A 12,971-nucleotide genomic window follows, 5' to 3' on the forward strand; every position below is an offset into this window, starting at 1 on the left:
GGTGGGTGTTGTGTGACTGTTGGCCCAGCTATCTGGAAAGTGGCCCCATCCCTGCTCCTTGCCTGGAACAAGAGCTTTGTGGCCGCATGAGCTGGTCCTTTTCATGCCTGGGGAAGTGTGACCCATTAGTGTTCCTATTTATTGCAGTGTAGAAATTTTGTGTAATTCACTAAGGCCTGTGAGGTTAGGAAGGGCCAGAGGAAGAATCTACAGACTGATTTCAGAGATGTGCTGGAAGCCAGCGGCATCCGCCCGAGCAACCTGGGAGCATAGTGGCCTCTACCTAGAAAATGTGAGGGTGTCCAGTCACTGAGAAGATGCTGGTTTATCCTGTGGGGTAGACAAGTGGTTCTCAAACTTGAACTTGCATCAGAATCTCTATTGAAACACAGATTGCTGGGCCACCTAGTGGAGTCCCTAACTCTCTGGATCTGAAGCATGAGGCTTGGGAATGTGTAATCCTGACAAGAACCCAGGCATCGCTAATGTGGCCAGCCCAGGGATCCCTCTTGAGGTAGACTGACCTTGCTAAGTGGAAAATCTGATGAAGTATCACTCAAGGTCTGCAGAATAATGAAGAGTACTATGACTCTTAGTCCTATTTGAATTTTGCAATTTTTATTTCAAATGAAAGTCTATTGAGGGTGCTTCAAGTATGAAAGTTGTGTTTCTAAAAACAGTAGTAGAAGAAAACAAAGTGTCATGTAAGTGGCAGGCATGTGGGTGTTGGTTATTGTCTGTGTTTCTATGCATTTGAAATTTTATAAGATAATTTTCAATGAAAGGAAAGGCTAGAGGTTTAAGTTGATTTTGGGGGGCTGAGTCCCAGCTTCATGGGGAAGGAGTTCATTTCTGAAGGCTCCTTCCAACTAAGTAGAAGAGAAGCCCTGCTATTCCCCAGTGCCTTGCTTTCTAAACCCACCTTGTCTGCAAACATCATGCTCAGCCCCACGGAACGCCTGCTGAACAATGCCAACACCTGAGTTTGCTTTAATTTTCCTGCTCATTCATCTGGGGAAAATGTCTGTCTCTCCATGGCAATGCTGACAGCCAGAGGTGAGCTCCTGAGTCCTGCCTGTGCTCTGCATACCCACCACAGAGCTGTTTGCAGACAGGGCTTTCCTGTGATGCTGAGCGAGGGACCCTTGTTTTCTCTTTTGAGGAAGTTCCTCTCATGTGTCAGCTCGTACCCTCAAATGTACCGCCCAGCTCCCCAGGGCCCTGCACTATGGGTACTGTATGCTCAGTCCTGCTTCTTTGAGCTGCATCATTTCTTTATGGAGCAGCACCCAAGGTGTGGGAGGATGGCTTCTTCCTTCTCATCCTTTTTAAAAGATACCTGAAGAAAACAAAATAGTGATCAGTAATGATTATTTTTATCCTTTCCCTGCATTCCCAGCTCACACCCTGCTAGGCTTCCACGGTCTCTCCCCAGGACTATTGCAATAGCTTCCTAAGGGCTCTCCCTCTTTCTGCCCTGTCCTCCCTGTGTCTCTCCTCAGCATAGCAGCCAGAGGGGTCCTGTTAAAATGTAATAGGTGGATTTTGTCACCACTTCAATAACTTGCATTCTAATTCTAGAGAAAAAGATGCAATCCTTATAAAATCCTATGTGGAACGGTGCACAGCCTCCTCTCTGACCTCTTCTCCTTCTTCCTCCCCGGGCTGACTTGGCTTGCCACTATCTCGTTCCTGCCAGTCAAGTTCAATGCCGCAGGGCTTTTGCACTTGCTGTGTCCTTTGCCAGCGCAGTCTTCCTCTACATATCCCCATAGCTCTTTTTCTTGCCTCCTTCTGGTCCCTTCAGTTATAACATTGCCTTGCAGATCTTGTTAGACAATGACCCCACCCCACTCTGCCCTCCCCATGTGTCTCTCTCCATTGTGCTCCATTATGCTTCTCACTGCCTGAGGTACTGTGTCATTCACACAGTACATCAGTCACACAATTGCTTGGCTCCCCTGTTGGAATAAGAGTTCTGCTCAGGCAAGGACTTTTCCAGGACCCAGGAGGCACTCTGGTATTTCTTGAGTAAATGAATGACAGCTACATTTGTTGTGTGCTTACCCTGCTCTGGGCACTGGTCTAAGCACCTCTGTGATATTTTATCCTTCCCACATCTCTACGGAGCAGGTACTGTTAATTACCTTCTTTGATGAAAGTGGAAATCTTACAAAGCGTAAGACGCTCAGGTCAGGAGTAAAAGCAGCACTTCAGTGTTAGAGCTCTACAAAGGCAGAGAACCAATAGGCAGAAGATCTAGTAGAGTGCTCGAGAGTTGTCTATATGTAGCTATCTGTTTCTACACACACACACACACACACACACACACACACACGCGACCATCTGAAGGAATCGACTCATTTGATTATCAGCTGGCAAGTCTGAAGTCTTCAGGTGAGGGTGGAGATACAAGAAAGAGTCCTTGTTGAGTCCTGAGTCTGGAGGCTGTGGGGGCATGATTTCTTTCCTTCTTGGGGGTGTCAGTCTTTTAAGGCTTTCACCTGATTGGATGAGGATATTATGGGGACTAATCTTCTTTACTCAGTCTTATGACTTAAATGTTAATTACATCTAAAATATGCCTTCATAGCACCATCTAGACATGTTTTTGCAAGTACCTGGGCGCTGTAGCCCAGCCCCACAGACATTTCCCTCACCTCCCACTGCCCGAGGGGTGGTGTGAGATGGTCAGGTTGGTCTCACTCACTTCATCTCCCAGTGACTTCTTTTCTGTGATGATGGGACAAATGGACTGAGGGGCTACACTGAAGGTCTTTGGTACTCGGGAGTTAGCTGTCCTGGAAGTTATTCTCTGACTCAAAGGCCACCCGAGCCATTAAGTGGTCTTTTCCTCATGTGAACCCATGAAGGCTCCAACCCACCTTCTCTTCTCACCCTCCACCTCCCTGGAAGCCTTCTCTGTTTTGAGACAGGGTCTTGCCTAGGCAGGCCTTGAACTTCTGAACTTTAGGGATTCTCCTGCCTCAGCCTCCCATGTCACAGGCCACTGCACTCAGCTTTGTCTCCTTCATGTGCAAGAGTGGAATTGCCCTTGCTGATTTGGACTCCTCTGCCCATTGCCCCCTTCCAGTGCAAGATCCGGAGGGCAGGCTGTGGAGGCTCTCCCTGCTTCTTGCCTGGCTTCTAGCTGCAGGAATCTTGGGAAGAGGACAAAGCTGTGGAATAAGAATCCTCAGCCAAGTGTTGCACCACTTTCAGCCCCATGACTCCGCCAGCCACTTAATGTCTCTGAGCTTTGGTTTCTAAATCTGTAATAATGGTGATGATAATGCCAGCCTGCCCTGTTTGGTTGAGAATTCAATCTTCCATCTTTTCCAAAACCAGTTCCAAGAGGAGTGAGCCAAGCTTAGGCAGGCCCAGTGCGGGTAGAGAAATTGCTATGGGTCCAACGGGGCTCAGAAACCTCAGGACGGCCTAGGTGCAGTGGCTCATTCTTAGCTAATGGAGCCAGCTTGCCACTGCTGGGACAGGCCGGAACCCTCTTGAGCCTCAGTTTTCCTGTGGCCCTTTCCCTTCCGTGGTGATTTTGTCCCTCAGAAACTCTCCTGTGCCAACACAGGCCCAAGCTTCAGCTGGGTGCACCTACCCAGTTGCTGTGCAACCTGAGCTGCCAAGGGCCACCTGGATTGGCCCAAGACCCTCTGTTGGACACTTAAGAATGTGCTGTGGAGAACTAAGTCACCCACTTTGAGCATTGTTCTTGCTATATTACACTCACCTGTTTCTTGGGGTACAATAAGCAATAGAGGAATCAATGCAAAACCACCCTTCCTTCCACGTTCCACCCCAGGGGACTGCTACCACTCTGGGATACGTGTGCTTGTGAGTGTGTGTGCACACACATAGCTATAGATCATGCCATATAGATCATATTCTTCAATCTCTTGTTCCCTTAATGTTATCTCTTACACATGTGCATCTATTTTTATTACATGTAGTTTTCATTCTATTGCCTCACTTAAATTATCTCTACCATACTCATGGTTATCACCAGAATGTCCACATCATTTCTCTCCCTTCTGATATATAATAATACACTAAACCTTATTTTAGATTATATATGTCAAACAGCTTTGTACATGTGTATCTTTTTGCTTCTGTGGAATTATCCTTGTAGTTCAGTTTTAGAGTCTACAATGTTACCTCAAAGTATAAATATTTTTATTATTCTTCATACCTATTTCTTGCTAAAAGGTAGTATCAGTATTCTGTGTCATAAAATATATATTCTTTGTGGTGTTGGAGATTGAACCCAGGGGCACTGTACCACTGAGCTATATCCCCAGTCCCTTTTCTTTTTAAGACAGGGTCTAAATTCTCCAGGCTAGCCTTAAATTGTGATCTTCCAGCTTCAGCCTCCCTAGTTGCTGGAGTTACAGGTGTGCACCACCACATCTGGCTAAAATTACTTTTTTTTTTCCACTACCATCTAGATAATTTGGGGAAGAGGGATGAGAAAAGATCTATTAATAATGGCTTGGAAATGTGGTATTTTTTCTTTTCTTCTCAGCACAACGAGCTCCACAGCCAGCAGCTGCGACACCGAGTTCACAAAAGAAGATGAGCAAAGGCTGAAGGATTATATCCAGCAGCTCAAGAATGACAGGGCTGCGGTCAAGCTGACCATGTTAGAGCTGGAGAGCATCCACATCGATCCGCTCAGCTATGACGTCAAGCCCCGGGGGGACAGCCAGAGGCTGGACCTGGAGAACGCTGTGCTGATGCAGGAGCTGATGGCCATGAAGGTGTGCTGTGGGGTCTGCCTGCTGCTGGACTGGTGGGGAGATCACAGGCCTGGGGGTGGGGGCGGGGGCAGCAGATTAGAAATCGTCCCCATCTGTGTTCAGCCTCTTCTCCCCAAAGTAGAGTCAGAGCCTTGCTAGTGGACAGGGTGGTTTCCATTTGTCCAGGGGTCATTTGGGCTGGACATTCTAGAGGATGCTTTGGGGTGTCTCAGCTGAACTCTAGAATACTTATTCCTCCAAGAGAAGCCAAGCCAGACATCAACAGGCTAGAATAAGCCTCTGTCCTTTTACAATGACCCTTAATATCAAGAATGTGTGGAAGTATTTCTTGGGTCACTAATGCTGATGTTAACTGGAGGTGGGGCCAGACCAGGGTGAGGCCAGCTGCAGAACTTGACTGAGAACCCTGGTTTTTTGACACCCTGGAGACGTGGGTGCAGTGTGAAGCCTGCTCAGACCACAGTGCCTGCAGGGAAGTTTGGCGATGCTGTTCAGGCCAAATATCCTATAAGATCTTGGGCCGCTCACCCACTGGCTGAGTTCTCTATCAGCATTTGCAGGGCAGAGGGAGCTTCTGGGAAAACAGCTGCCACTCATTGGTAAGCAGTTAACCTGTGACTCTGCTGACTCACAGAGGTGGGAGCTTGCTTGAGTTGCTCTTGCAGAACCTGGGGCAGCACTGGGCTGAACTGCCAGGTGATCAGGGAGAATTAGAGCCTGGGAGCCATCTCTCTAAACCTGATTTCCAAACTCTGCTGTTTTGTGAACAGTGGCCTGAATTGCAGAGTCTTGGATTCTACCATGTCCCTGGCTCACAGGCATTGGGACATGCCATGGGCATTCTCAGGCAAAAGCCAGCTCACAGCTTAGGAACTGGCAGCAGAGTGGGTCACAGCAATGCCACAGCAATAGCCCACAATATTTCTCTACCATGGAGACCAGTACAGTCCCCAGAAAGATTCCCCACTGCCTCTGGAGAGAGGGCAGAAGCTGTCAGTAGTAGTTATCTCAACGCACTTGGGCACCCTGCTCAGCAAGTCCTTGTCCTTGGGTGCTGGAACTTGTGCCTGGGAAGACTCTGGGCAGTGGGTGCCGATGTGGGGAGCCCACCATTTTACTCCATGTCCATACTTGCTTGTCTCCATCCAGCCCCTCGGTTCAGATTCCTTCCCTGGAGAGTTCTCATATCACGCTGGCTGATCTCTCCTCTCACTGCCCAGGACCCGGCCTTGGGTCTATAATCACAGTGGCTCCAATTAGGAGCTCCCCCTTTGTGGACACTTGCTCCCCGTGGGCATGAGCCATGAGGCCACCCTTCCATTATTTATTCCAAACTTCATATTTCCTTTGGCTATAGACTAAAATTTTCCTTTTTATATTGTGGCCAACATGTGGTGTGACAAATTCAGTGTTATACTGGCCATGTTTCTGTGGCATAAAAGCTCTCTGATATTCCTTTTGCTATGTGAAAATAAAACATGCATGATCTTGGAACTTTGCTGAAAGAGTAAAAATTACAGAGAGCTGGGAAGAGACAACCCATAGTCTGAACCTCAGGATGGGGGGGTTCTGTCACAGTTCACTTCCCAAGAACTTCTCCAAGGCTAAGCATCAGCCCATCGCCTTTTCCCCAGTGCGTTTGCCAATACGTAGTCACCAGTACAGACTCATTATCCAGCAGCTTTTGTTAGATTTTTACCCATTTTATTCTAGAATATAACTACAGAGACACTCAATTTTCCTTCCAAGTTGGTTTTTTTTTTTTTTTTTTTTTTACTTCTTTTATATGATTCTTGGTAAATACCTTCTTTCCTCTAGACGATTTACTTGGTTGCTTTAAAAATCCGCCCTTCTTTTTTGGATGACCTATGCTTTCTTTGTGACCCCTACTCCTTTATTCCATGAATCATTTGAAATATTAGTTTTTCACATTCTGTTACTTCTGCTTCTGTGAATGCCAGCTCTCACTTCTGTTGCGACTACTGATTCTTCCTCCGTGTACTTCATTCTCATTTTCTGTGATGGGGCGTGGAGAACATGTGTACAGGCTCATCTGTGGACATCTTGTCTCCGGGGCTCCTGTGGGCCCTGGGTTGTTGCTGTCCCTGCAGAATGATTCTGTTTAGATCGGTGAGACCTGTGGGTTTCAGAGGTTTATTGCTAGTTTGGGGTACATTCTTGGCTTAAGATTTCCTCCACCACACATACATATGACACAAGTTTGAGGTTTTGATTCCTCAAAAGGGCCTTTCCTTTCTTTATTCACCCCATAGCTTGAGATATGACAATTTTTTTAACCAAATTGCCAGAAAGGAAGTTTTCTAGTCTCTTATTTTGGACAATACTTTGAGAGTCCCCGCTGATAAAGGAGTCACGGACCTACCCTTGCATAGATGATAAGATCCCAGATGGCGGGGCCTGCAGACCTGCCTCATACCTCTGTCTACCTTGCTGGACTTCTCTCTTCATCTGTGGACCTATGGGTTTTCCTCCTCTTCTTTCTAACTTGCATTTATGTTTGAGTGAGTGTGCACATTAGCTCAATAAGTGGTGTTGCTAGAATCGTCACAATCCTGCTTCTGATGGGAAAAAATGAAATACCCTTCATTGTGATTTTTATGCCTGGTCTTCAAGAAAAAAAAAATTGGCCTGTTCTTCTGAGCTCATTAATAATTGGCTTGGTCTTCTGAACTCATTAATTCTGAGCTCTCCTGTATCCCCGAGAAGGCTTTAAACTACCTTGAGGGTAAAAACATGAACCCAGGAGAGCATACCAGTTCATTACCATCAGGGGAAGCCAGAACCAAAGGCCTTGGTGAGTCCATCTGAAGGCAGCCCAGCTTTCTGAAGAGCCCTTTTGAGCAAGGAATCATAGAAATAAACCACTGGGGAGACTAGGCTGATGGTCACACAGTGGTGACCCACCCTTGAGGAGAGGTGAAGGGCCACGGTCATGATCAGGCACATCTTGAAGCAGGGGGGAAGCAGCAGAGCTTAATGTTGATGAGCCTGGGCTCTGAGCCCAACAGCCTGTGTTCAAATTCTGGCTTTCCAGCCTGTCCAGAGCCATGGGCCTGTGAATGTCCCTCTGCATGCCTCAGTTTCCCATTCACAAATGAAAATGCTTATAGTACCCATCCTGGATTGGGAGGAATAAATGAGTTACTTCTTGTGAACCGTTAAAACAGTATTATGTGCTCAATAGAGGCTGGTGGTCCAAGGTTAGTGTTGTCCCATTTTGGATTCACTTCTTACTCTCTATAGGAAACAACCATTTTAATCCTTTAAGATTCTCTGAGAAGTTATCTAGCTGGGGTGAGCTTAGTGGTAGGTTGTGTGCCTAGCATGCACAAGGCTACTCTAGGTCTAATCACCAGCACTGAAAGAGAAGTTATCTGAAGAGAAATCCCGTATAAAGGACTCTATTCCCATTGCTTTCACTGGAGCCTTCAGAAGTAGACAAAAGGTAGAGGATGTTGTTGTGGTGGGAGTCCCCCACCTGCATGGCTCAGCTACAGGGTCACAAGGGTGCTATCTGGGGTGGTTAAATTATAGCTTGGTGCCGTAGCAACTGAAGTGGAAATCAGAAGAGACCCAATGAGACCCAGCTTCTTACATGGATATACAACCTTGGGCTGCTCCAGCTCAGCCTCTATATGCCAGAGAACTGGTTTCCAACAAGGCAAGTATGCCCATTGGGGGTCCTAAGAACTATTAGGAAGGCTTTCCTTACACTGAACCAAAATCTGCTTTCCTATGACTTGTACCCATTTATTTACTGCTAGTCCCTAGAATGACAAAGCACATAGCTTTGTCCACACATCAGTCCTGTCTCTGTCCAGTGGTCTTATTCCCAGTTTCAGAGTGATCACTATCGCAGGCCCTGGGTGGTAGCCAGACCCCCATGACACTTGGTGCTGGCACATAACGGGCATTCATACACCCTGTGCTCCTCACTCTGTAGGAGGAGATGGCTGAGCTGAAGGCACAACTGTACCTACTGGAGAAAGAGAAGAAGGCCCTGGAGCTGAAGCTGAGCACGCGCGAGGCACAGGAGCAGGCCTACCTGGTGCACATTGAGCACCTCAAGTCTGAGGTGGAGGAGCAGAAGGAACAGCGGATGCGGTCCCTCAGCTCCACCAGCAGCAGCAGCAAGGACAAGCCCAGCAAGGTAGGGCTGGGTGGCACAGGGCACCCTTGGCTCAGGTGGTACTTCCTGCCCAATGACCACTGACGTCTCTATCTGACTGCCTCAGTTTCCTTGTTTGGATATGAGCTGCTGGTCTTTCCTAGATGGCCAACAGGATGACATTGAGCGTAGAGAAACCAAATCCACATTGAAAAAAACAAATCTCACAAAACATTTTCACACGTGGCAGTCTAATCAGAGGAGTGGTCTGTGCGATGGCCCAGTGGTCTGATATTGGTCTCACCTTCTTATAGTCCCCCTGCATCCTGCAGCCATCATTTGTTGATTTGTGGTACTTCTGGGCTAATCACTACATTAGTATCTCCTTAGATCTCTCATCTCTAAAGAAGGAATATCTGTGTCCATTTGTATGAGGAAGGTGAGGCTCTAAAGAAGCGAGGGGTCTCCAGCTGAAAACAGCAGCATCAGCCTTTAACCCACACTTGGCTGACAGGCTGGCCTCCCCTCATCTGCCTGCCTCCTCTGCCCTGGCAGCATTTCAGCCACAGTGGGTGGTGAACAGGAAGCAGCCTGAGGGCAGGGGAGGAGGGGACCGGCCTTGGATTACAGAGCATGTACAACATCTGTGTGTGTGTGTGTGTGTGTGTGTGTGTGTGTCTGGTGTTATAATTTTATAAACCTGCATACCTATCAGCTCCCCAGGTCTTTTTTCCTAAAATCCAAGCTCATTCTTTCTCTGTTCCAAATAACTGCATTGAAAAAGGAAAGGGCGGGGGAAAGCAAGCTCTGGACCCTAAAGAATTATATTCCTCATCTGGGGTACTGTTTTATTCTATGCCTCATACTAATAAATGCACCTTCTCCTAAACTGAGTTTGTTTCAGACCTAGAATTTGTGGGCATATGCTGACTTGTTTTGTAAGCGGCCTCTCAGCACAAGGGCAGGGAGGTCTCCAGGAGAGTTGGGTACCCAGGAAGGAAGGGACAGTGCTGGTGCCATATGGTATGAATTATCACTACCTAAATACCTCAGAGCTCTGCAGCATGCTTCACAAATGGCCAAAGCTACAACTTTCCCTACTCCAGGTAAGGAACCTGGAGAGCACACAGCCTGGCACCTAGTCATGCCAGCTCTCGTGGGACCCTGGCTGCTCTCAGTAATCCATTCAGTTGAGGAGTGTCATCTGACATAGTATGCTAGGACCTGGGCAAGCTGCAGGAGGCAGCTCCATGGTAGACCAATGAGGACTGTCCTCCAGGAATTGAAGGGGAGGGTGATAAGTAGACATGATCAGAGTGGAGTTATGGGGTGTTCCAAGTTCCGGTATCAGCTTATAGGGTTATGGGAGACCGTGAGTTGGCCACAGAGTTCAGACTTGGAGGAAGATTCAGTACAGGTTGTCTGGAGGAAATGATCCTGGTTCTAAACCGAGACCCCAGAGGATGGACTGGTCTGGAGGACCAGGGGGAAGAAGGCACACACTCGAGGCCAGTGGGACAGCATATGTGAATATAGAGAAAAGAGAAACCGATGGTGGAGGGGTCAGCCAGCCATGTTCTCCTGAGGACAGTGAGGAACCATGGAAGAGTCTGTCTGCAGGGAGTGATGTGATACAGTATGAGCTTTGGAAAAGACACTGGCAAGTGAACCAGAGCTTGGGGAGTCATGTTGGGGGTGGGGTGGGCAGCACCCTACATGGTGCAAGTCATATGATCGTATTTTCTGTCCCATAAAACACCCTCAAAATCTTTAATAGGTTTTCAAGTTTGTTAGTGGTCAACTGGGGACTGAGCCTGAGAGACAGAGCTCTAGTCTGTGTGTGTTCTGAGGATATGGTGGGGATGGACTCACCAGGCTCCTGCCAAAGGCCCCCTGAGCTAAGCATTGTCTCCTAATACTTGGTATTTATTTTGACTGGGGGAAGCACTGTGTTTGGTGGAGTACTTCAAAATATAGAAATTTCTCTAATAGAGAAGGCCAGATGATTTTTTTTTAACATTATAGTAAGATGCTTTATGAGGGTTCCCATGTACCCTCATAAGTGTTAGGAAATTCACTTAGTAAATAGATCTAATATTTGATAATCAGCCTACTCTATTTTCAAATATTGTTTCTATTTACTATTTCAATAAAATCTCCCCTCTGGGCTAGTCTTCTTTGTTGGTCTTATTTGCTGGAGATGAGGCCGACGATCTAGAGCAGGGATCTGCAAACTTTTCTGGAAAGGAGCAGATAGTAAATATTTTAGGGTTGTGGGTCATGTCCCTGCCCTCCTAGGGACACCAGTGGGTGTGGCTGTTGTTATTAATGCTTTCTTGATGGACACTGAAATCTGAATTTCATGCAATGTCTGCCATCACAAAATATTCTTCATTTGACTTTTTGTCAATGACTTTTAGGAAAGAAAAACCAGTCTCTACCCGTGGGCTGTATATAACCGGGTGGTGGGTGGGCCACATTTGGGTCTAGAACATCCACTCTTGTTCCATTGGGTGGATATCCCTGCTTGTTTAAAAACTTCCCTCCAGCTAATAAACTGGGTCCAAAATCCATTCCTAGTGGCGTTCTGTTTTTGCAGTCCTTGTCCACACACAACAGGCATTACCACATAAATTCAGCGAGAGGCACTGTGAGACGAGGCAGTCCCTGTCTTTAAGGAGTCGTGTGGAATGTCAACATCAGAGATTGGATGTACAAAAAGCAAGGGTATTATGGGATCTCACAGATGCCGTTGGCTGCTGTGGGCAGGCTTGGCTCTGTGAGGACAGCTAGATGGACAGGAGCAAGCCCAGGTAGAGGGCACACCAGAGAGAAGAGCGTTCAGGTGTTGGGTGTGCTGCTGCCCAGGATCCCTCAGGGTAGGTATTGTTTCTCTGTGAGAGTAGGCTGAGAAAAAGGGTGGCTTCTGTCATCTGGACTTGCAGCACTGGATTCATCCCACAGTGATAGAATTTTCTGTTTACATTCCATCTCCTGCAACAGATCACAGGCTTTTTATTCTGTGGCCTGGAGCATGATAGACCCTCAGAACAGATGTCTATTGAGCACATCATCTGATGAGTTCCTTCCCAATGGCCACCTCATTATGCAGTGTCACTGCAGCTCTGTTTGTAAAGTAGAACAGTCACACGGGCATGCTTGCTGCTTGTGAAGTCTTACCTCTGGGATTCAGGAATTCTAGCTTCTTATGTTTCTCAGCTGCAAAAGGGGAGAATTCACCTCAAATGATACACAGTCCCTGTCTGATAATACTACATGAGGGAAGGTGAGGTGCATGGGGTGCATTTATTCTTCTCCTTTCTTGAGTTTTCCAGATGATTACTTGGAACCCAGTAAAGCTCCTAAATCTAGAGAAGACTGGCTTTCTCCCCAGGAGAAGTAGGATGGGGCAACTAGGATATTCATAAGTATTGCTTATTTGAAGAGACTCATCTGAAGCCAGACAGCCTGGATTTAAGTCCTAGAGCTGCCATCTCCTGGCTGGTGACAGGGCAGTGTGATCTCTCTGTGACGATTTTCCTTTTGGTAAAGTGAGGATAACAGTAGTACCTTCGTCAGAGGGTCCTAATGAGGACTCCATGAGTGAATGTATGTGGTGGGCTTAGACCCCAGTGGGCTCTCAGAACACTGGGGGTCATTATGGCTGGGGCCAAGCAGCCTGCAAAGGTAATCGGAGGTCTGGGAGCAGAGGGGGCTGCCTATGGTTTGCTGCCAGGCTTTCCCCTACACCCCGATCTGAGGCTACCAGCCCCACGCTGTTCATCCTACATGCTCTGCAGCAGATTTGAGTTCCAGGTGCTCTCAGGCTTGGTTTCAGCCCTGACAAGAATGTGTTTGCTGTCCTCAGGAATGTGCTGATGCTGCCTCCCCAGCTCTGTCACTGGCTGAACTAAGGACAACATGCAGTGAGAGCGAGCTGGCTGCGGAGTTCGCCAACGCCATCCGTCGGTAAGCACCCTTCCACGTCCCCGTTGTGACTTATCCCACAGATGAAGACGTAGTTCTGGGCTCTCTTGGCTGCTCATGTCAGTTCTTCCTGATCACACGGGACT

General features: G+C 47.5%; 1 protein-coding gene across 6 annotated transcripts in view; it reads left to right on the plus strand.

The window, feature by feature from the left end:
• Mcc (MCC regulator of WNT signaling pathway) overlaps positions 1–12,971 on the plus strand; it is a 466,079-nt gene that overhangs the window by 428,432 nt on the left and 24,676 nt on the right. For all 6 annotated transcript variants that reach the window (XM_058585985.1, XM_058585986.1, XM_058585987.1 and 3 more), the window contains 3 exons: positions 4,535–4,769; positions 8,734–8,940; positions 12,767–12,867. In XM_058585985.1, coding sequence (XP_058441968.1) covers positions 4,535–4,769; positions 8,734–8,940; positions 12,767–12,867 — 543 coding nt within the window. The remainder of the gene's footprint in view (positions 1–4,534; positions 4,770–8,733; positions 8,941–12,766; positions 12,868–12,971) is intronic.

This window comes from Marmota monax, unplaced genomic scaffold (assembly GCF_021218885.2).
Source record: "Marmota monax isolate L192 unplaced genomic scaffold, Marmota_monax_Labrador192_F-V1.1 WCK01_AAM20220418_F8-fsc00097, whole genome shotgun sequence".
NCBI lineage: Eukaryota > Metazoa > Chordata > Mammalia > Rodentia > Sciuridae > Marmota > Marmota monax.